Genomic DNA, 7,836 nt, shown 5'->3' with positions numbered 1-7,836 from the left:
TACACAAACCCAGTGTTGCTATATTAAATTAAGATTGGAAATGGTTCCATTACATTACAAGCAGTTTTGCTGGTAACAACAAAACAAAATAAAACAAACTGGCACTACTAAAACACGATGCCAAATAAGATTACAGGAAGCATTTGCTTTGCTCCACCATCGAATAGAAATAAGAGGGTTAAATGTACTGAAACAATGGACACAACCAACCTCTTGTAGACTCTAAATTTAATTTAAAAAAGAGAGAAAAAGACAGCTCTAGAAGAAAAGTAAACAAAAGAAAAAGTGGAAACCATAATCAACTTCTTAGTCTTAATCAGAGACTAGAAATGAGACCTTAATAATAGTAAGAAAGAAAAGAAATGAAACGAAAAAAGAATGTCAGAACTCCAAATGTACACAAAACTCATTCCAACTGGGAGGGAACCACTTATTGCTCTTGCTGAAGCAGCGCAGAAGAAATCCAATCCGAGGCAGCTGAGTGAATTTCCAACTCGATATTTGGAGAAACAGAGAGTGGAGTTATTGATACCTGTTACACAAGAATCAGCCACCAGCTCTGAGTAGTTGCAAAAACATTATCAAGACATCCTAGATTAGACAATGCAAATTTTAAACTCAAAAAGAAATGATCCTAAGAACTTACAAATCCATTTTCAACTGCTCTGAAATCCAGTTCCCCATCCATGTCATCCTGATCCTTATCAAGGAACTGCAAACATGTATGTCATGTATTAGTTCTTTACTTGATGAAAAAAGAAAGAGAAAGGAATATATAGAGAAGTTTAAAACATCTATGACAATCCAAACATAACAACAAATAGGAAATTCTAACAGTACATTTCTAATGTGCTGTACACACAGATAATAATAATAATGACAACAGCACAAATATCACCAAGGGACATTAACCTGAAGCAATTAGATATTATTTATGAAGTTGTCTCGCAATGGTTTTCTTTTTCCCATTTTCTACATTACCTCAAGCCTAAAAAACTTTTTGACCCGTTCAGACTCGGTTTTACGTGCAGCTCCAGTGGATTCAATCTCCACAGTCTTCTTTTGTGTTGCCAAGCGGCGAGCAGCCCCCTGAGAAAAGAATACAATCCGTTAATGAAAAATGGAGAGGAACAAAATTCTTGCGGAAAAAAGTTGGTCCAAGTAATTACAATAAATAGTGATAACAGTGGCAACAAAATGTAAGCCAAATTTTTTTATTAAAAGCCACTTACTGCAGCTGATGCATCCCGACCAAGCTGCGCAAGCTGAATCCCAAGGCTTTGTTGATTAGACATAAAGTGTCCTGCAGGGTATCTATTAGCTGAAACAGCTTGCCAGTTGGGAGTAGATCGCCATGTACTTTGCTTGGTCAATTTGAAACCCTGTTGAGGAAAGAAGAGAAAAATATTGCACATGATTATAAAATAACTTTACAAAGATTATCAAATCACAACACTCTGCAAGTAATTATAAAGGATAACTCATGTGATTCTAGCAACAAAATAAACTATTTGGACTTGCAGGCACAGGCAGCTTCAAGCTATCATCAGTTGTACTAGTGATGACTTTTACCAAACACGTTTAAGTATATTGCTACTAAGTTTACAAGTACTATTACTAGTCTCCGTGATCTACATATTTCCTAAAATTAAGTACTCTGAATTTGATAACTTTGTACGTTAGACACTTGCACAATTACAGAAAGGTCCACCCAAAAAGCAATCTGTAATATTTCATTGAAAACTTAAAAGGCAACAAAATATTTATTCCAATGCACTCACGAATGGAAACCTCAAGCCTTAATAAAAATAAAATTACCATTTTTTGTATGTCAATTCTACAGTAAATCAGTTCGAGTTCAAATTGTGAATCACAAAAAAAAATCAATAAAGAAGCCAACAGGATACTTCTAGCAACACAAACCTTGTTTGACAAAGGTAAAGTTGGAATTTCAATGTTCAGAGAACAGTTTTTTGGGAAAACCCCCTTTTCAATATCCCTAATAGCTGCATTTATTAAAGGTAAACAAACAGCAACTGCATCTTTAAAATGACTTTCTTGACTTTCATCCTTCTTCCTGCGACAGATTAACCAAATATAAGCTGAAGATTCCATTAATAATTGGTAATTAAATCTCTTATGTCAACTAACTCACCAATTCAGGGATACTGACAAAGATGGTACACCACATATCACGGCTTCTCTGGCCCCAGCAACAACACCAGAGTAAAACCTGATCGATTTGATCTTTGATTTAATAATATAAATCTCAATAAAGTTCATATTCATAAGAAGGAAGGAAAAGATCTTATACAAGACAGGACCAAAGTTACATAACCCATACACAAGTTTGGATGATTTACCCGAGTAATACAAATTGATGCACGGCTAAAAAAATTACTCCCCAATGAAAAATTACTAGAACGCAAATTATTATTAAAAAGAATTTGTAGGGAAACACATGACGCTTACTTGTGATGGCCGCAGCTTGATCCTCGATTAATTCCACTAATTACCTGAAATCATATAGCAATTAGGAACTGCTTGGCTCCAAAAATATTATACGTATGTATAAATATAACTTAAAGATTACAGCACATAAATTCTAACCAGTAAAGGCTTTGACCAAGAAAACAGTGCCCCTGACAATGCTAACGAAACACAATCCGCAGGGGTCCCTGAGTAGAAGAATCATCATGAAACCTATTATTATCAATGACCCCAACCAAAACGCAAAACAAAAGTACCCAATATCAATAACAAAGACCGCATGGACGTAGTCCGAACAAAAAGAATTTAGGGAAAACGAGAAGGGTATAAAAACACACAGACACAATTGTACCTGAAACTTCATAAGCTGTGGCACCATTAATTTCCGCCGAGTTCACAGCGACCGTTTCTCGAAGAGTCACAGAATGACCAGACACCGATTTGTCCCTAAAGAATCCAATTTCAAAGAAACAAAAATTCAAATATGCCACTAACAAAAAAATACGACCAGATGAGAAAACGATAAGATACAACCGACAGAAGCAATACCCATCTGAAAAAATGAGTAGAGAATATTTAAAAGAGAGCACTCACGATTGAGGAGCGCAGACATGGACATTGTAAAGACCTTGAGAAACAAGAGCTTCAACGAGGCAAGTAAGGCCAGGGGCATCAATCCCATCACCATTGGTGACCAAAACAATTGGCTTGGAACAATCAACATCGGCATCGACAGCATCAACATCAGCAGGGGGTGCAATAGAAGAAGAGGGTTGTGTGGAATCAGCAGGCTCCTTGGATTGGTCTCCTTCACCAACCTTCCTGCTGAGGAGGACCTCTTGGAGATTGGAGACCAACCCCGGAGGCAATAAGTTATTCTTCACAGAAGTCGAAGTCATAGAAAGAGAAAAGGAGTTTGATTTTGATTTTGGGGGTAAAGAAGATTGGAAAATCCAAATCAAAAACCCTAGAATACTACCAGGAAAAAAAAAATGAGGGGTAAGAAGGAGAGAGAGATTGATGAAAATGAAAAGGAGGGAATTGTTCAATGTAGAGAGAGAAAGTTATATATATAATATTTATGACGTAGATAGATAGACCGCTTCTAACGGAGTTATTCTAGAGAGAGAAGAAGAAGAAGAAGAATAGAAGAAAGATAATGCGAGAATGGGCTTTTTCTGCCGTTCCTTCAATAATTGGTAATTAATATTGTGAAGAAGAAGAAGACCATTAACCAGTGTGATGTAATAAATGTTTCTGAAAATAAAAAATTATGTAATTAAATTATTTTTCTAATATATATTCACAATAATTTGAATAAATAATTTCAAGATTTTTTTTTTCATAGATATGATTGACTATATGAGACAAATATGTATCTGTAGTTTATTAAAAAAAAAATTGTACTGAAATCTAATGGAACAAATATGATGCTATTTAATTGGCCAGGAAGGGACAATTTTGATTGCTTTTAAATTTGGTTTATTGTGTAATTTTCAGATTTGTTGTCAGATTAGGGGAATTTTTTTTGGTGAATAATACAGGTTGTATTTTTAATCAATCATTTGACGTGTTTAATAATATTATTATAAAGAAGCAACGTACAGTTTATATTTTTTTTTAGTTTTAAAAGTTGTAATTAAATATTATTTATAATTTTAATAAAATTTAATTCACTAATTTTTTAATATATATATAAAAAAATAAATTATAGTTATATAGTATATATAAATATTTATATCAATAATTTATACTGACATTTAAATTTAACGTTGATATATATATTTACATGACATATATATAAAATACAATAATATTTTAAAAAAAATAATAGAAATAAAATAATAATAGACAAAATCATAGTGTAGACAATAGTATACATGCATTAATTATTTTTAATTTTTAATGTATCTCGCAATATTTTTTGATGAATTTGATTAAGAAATAAAAACTTCAATCACGTGATAAAAAAACAAACTATCACATCAATTTTTTTATCTTATAAATTTATATAAGTTGATGTATGTCTTTATCTAGATAAAAAAATTGATGTATGTCTTTATTATTTTTAAATTAATATGATTTAATTATTTAAATTATCATAAAATATCTTATTTTAATTAATTAATTTATTTTTGTTTAAGTTTATGTTTGTTCTAGTTTTTTAATTTGGTAGTGAGAACAAAATATTTCATAAATATCATATTTTAATTTGTTTCATTGTTTATTTATTTAATTTTATATAAGTTCAAATCATGTTTATAATCTACAATTAAATAAAAAAATAGTGTATTAAATATAAAAATATTCTGTCAAAATTAATGGAAAAAAAATAAAAAATTATTAAAACCAAAAAAATTATTTTATCTACACACGTTTTATATAGAAAAGATAATATATACTTTCAGCTAAGAAAAAAAGTAGAATAGACATAGCCCATAATGGTGTAAATTTTCTTCACACGAAAATTTTGTTTATACTCTGAAAAGATGTTCAAACTCTAATAATTCAAGCATGTAATCTAAAGTAAATTGATTGAAACTATACAAATACTTTTTATGATGACTCCTGAAAATTCATACTGAATATATCTACAACTTGGAATAGTCTATTCCCTTAGGTAAATTTAATAATTTAGATTCTATCACTAGCTAAAAACTTACCAATGACATGTTTTAATCGCATCAACAATTTTTGGTCAGCAATTCAATAAGTAAACAAAATCCCCTAAAAGGTTATTGGCATAATAATTGTTATTATTTATTTGTAAGGTACAAATTTATAAAAATATGCATATTCATTTTGGATAAATAAAATTATCCAAAGGTGGAGCATGTCGTGTAATGTTTGTAGTATTATACATTTAGAATAGGGCCAATCTTATCTTATCACATAGTAATAATTTAGAAAAGTCTCATTAATTTTTAAAACATAACATATTCTTGAAAAGACCTTTCGCAATGTAATTAATGCATGTATTGCGGATCATTCTAGTCTTAGAAATGAAAATGATCATTTTAGCTTAGCTGTCTTTTAATTTGCTGAGAAGGACTTTAATTCCAACAAACCCTCAATGTACACGTGTCACATCACCATTTGTCATGATTATCATTTTTCCTCCTCACCGGATGACATGGGATTGGGCGCCAAGAGGGATATAATATAATATATATGCATGCGATGGTGGGTCTGTTTATTTATCAGGTGTTTATAATTTTTTGGATTATGAGTTTTGATAAAAAAAGAAAATTAATTTTATATTTTGTAAAATTATTTAAATAGATTTTTAAATTTAATTTGGATGAAGGAAAAATTGAATATAGCAACATAATTATTAGACAAAATAATTTTATTTTTGTTTTAAATTATTAATTTAATAAATTATTTATAATTTAAGCTTAGAAAATTTTGATCAAAATTGAGTTTAAGGTTCTATTTGAATTATTTTACAAAATTTAGATCCAAAAAGTCATTTATCAAAACACAAAGTCTAAACAAATAATTGGATAAATTATAAGGTGAAAAAAATATAAACCTTTTATTGACTACTGTTGAAGATGAAAAAATACAAACTATAAATGAGGATATAAAGATGAAGAAAAAAATATATTTTTTATATATATATATAATTTGTTTAATTTAGGCAAATTGACTACTGTTAAAACAAAATTATTTTTCCCAAGTAATCTTTATATATTTAATAATATTTAGAAGTGGGATTTTTTTATTTAAAATAGAAAAGTGTGACTACAATGATTCTAATTTCTAAGTTTGGTTTAACAGCTTTTCGCTCTCTTTTATTTGCTTTGTTTCTTTTTCTTTTTAATTATTGTCTTGCTATTAAAATAATAATGATAATAAAAGTATAGTTGTAGCTTTGGTCACGACTAAAAGTGGATTAATTGTAACATGGTTTGAAATAATTAATGATATAAGAAGTGTATAGGTACTAGTTTAATGTGTTCCATTATCAGGGACCAATATAATGAAGAAGAAGAAGAAAAAAAAATGGTGATGGTGGCTACCACGTCATTAAAGGAGTTGGGTTGCACTTTCTTTTTAGTCATATATATATATATATATATATATATAAGTTGTAAGGTACTTTGTATCATCTCTATCTTAACAAACACACCAGACCAGAGATTCTCATAAGTCTCATTTTATTAAAATTAAATGAATAAAAATAAATAGAAAGAGTGTCTTCTTTTACTTCAACTTGAAATATGGTTAACTATTTGATCCAATCCAAGAGTAACTTTTGGTTTTGCAAATTTGAAATTTGACTTTCACTGTTTCTACTGTTCTTCTTTTTCTTTACTCTTTAAGTCATGTTAACTGATATACCTAACAATCAAATTGTGCTTGGTATATACTAAAGGCACAAAAAAGTGCATAATTATTTTGAACAGAGAAAATTTATGGGCTGGCTGCATTGTTGGGTGAACAATATTTGTTTCATTTAGTAAATGGTCAGAGGAGTTGGAAGCAGAACTAATTAATGGAATACGTGGTAGCTCACCTGTTTGGGTTAGTTTCATAATTGTTATCATCGCATTAATTTTAAATTATTTTTCAAATCATTCATACCTCTTTCCTAATATGTATTAAAATCTATCAATAGGTCTCTATCTACCCATTTCACTTTACTGTATATATAAAAAAAATGAAAATGTTGGACGTTCACTACACCAAAATACCGCCTTTGTGTCAATCAACGCAGTTGACTGATGTCGTTGATCAAGAATCATCATTTATGGCAGTTGAGCACTGCCACAAATGTAGGGGCATTTGCGTCAATAGTAACACTGACGCTATTAATTGGCGAAATTTGCGTCAGTGGCCAACTGACGTTGTTAACGTCACTACTTGCTTCAATTGCTCATGGGCTGGCTATACAGCTCCAGGTCTAAGGCTATTGTGACAGAGGTCATGGGTTCCTCTACTGCAACTGGTTTATGGCAAGCCCTTGACGTTTTATACGGTGCCTGCTCTAAATCCAAAATGGGTAAGACTCGCACCCTTATACAGACCACTCGAAAGGGAGCCACCACCATAAGTGAATATCTTCGTCAAAAGAAGAATTGGGAAGACATCCTTGCTCTTGTTGGGGATCCATATCCTGAAGCTCATTTAGTTGTAAATGTACTCTCCGACCTTGACTCGGAGTATCTCTCCATCATTGTGCAGATTGAAGCTCGGTCTAGCACCTCCTGGCAAGAACTTCAAGACTTGTTGCTCAATTTTGTCAGCAAGATTGAGCGTCTCCACACCATTTCCTCTACTAGCAAACTCCTTGGCTCCCTTACCAATCCTCAAGCCAACTTGGTTACTAAGCCTCCTACC

At 31.0% G+C, this 7,836-nt stretch overlaps 1 protein-coding gene across 1 annotated transcript; it reads right to left on the bottom strand.

The window, feature by feature from the left end:
• LOC133794488 (uncharacterized) lies at nt 1–3,660 on the bottom strand. The gene is made up of 10 exons (XM_062231728.1): nt 3,085–3,660; nt 2,843–2,937; nt 2,611–2,678; nt 2,473–2,516; nt 2,156–2,233; nt 1,924–2,077; nt 1,233–1,382; nt 982–1,089; nt 647–712; nt 1–532 (listed from the first exon to the last, which is right to left on the bottom strand). Exons 1-10 carry the CDS (start codon nt 3,387–3,389, stop codon nt 431–433), a joined length of 1,170 nt encoding a protein of 389 aa, XP_062087712.1. The 5' UTR covers nt 3,390–3,660; the 3' UTR covers nt 1–430.
• Nucleotides 3,661–7,836: the final 4,176 nt, after the last annotated feature.

The sequence above is a fragment of the Humulus lupulus genome, chromosome 8 (genome assembly GCF_963169125.1).
Source record: "Humulus lupulus chromosome 8, drHumLupu1.1, whole genome shotgun sequence".
NCBI classification, from domain to species: domain Eukaryota; kingdom Viridiplantae; phylum Streptophyta; class Magnoliopsida; order Rosales; family Cannabaceae; genus Humulus; species Humulus lupulus.
Note: the sequence above shows the minus strand (reverse complement) of the source record. Positions and strands in the feature narration are given on the sequence as shown.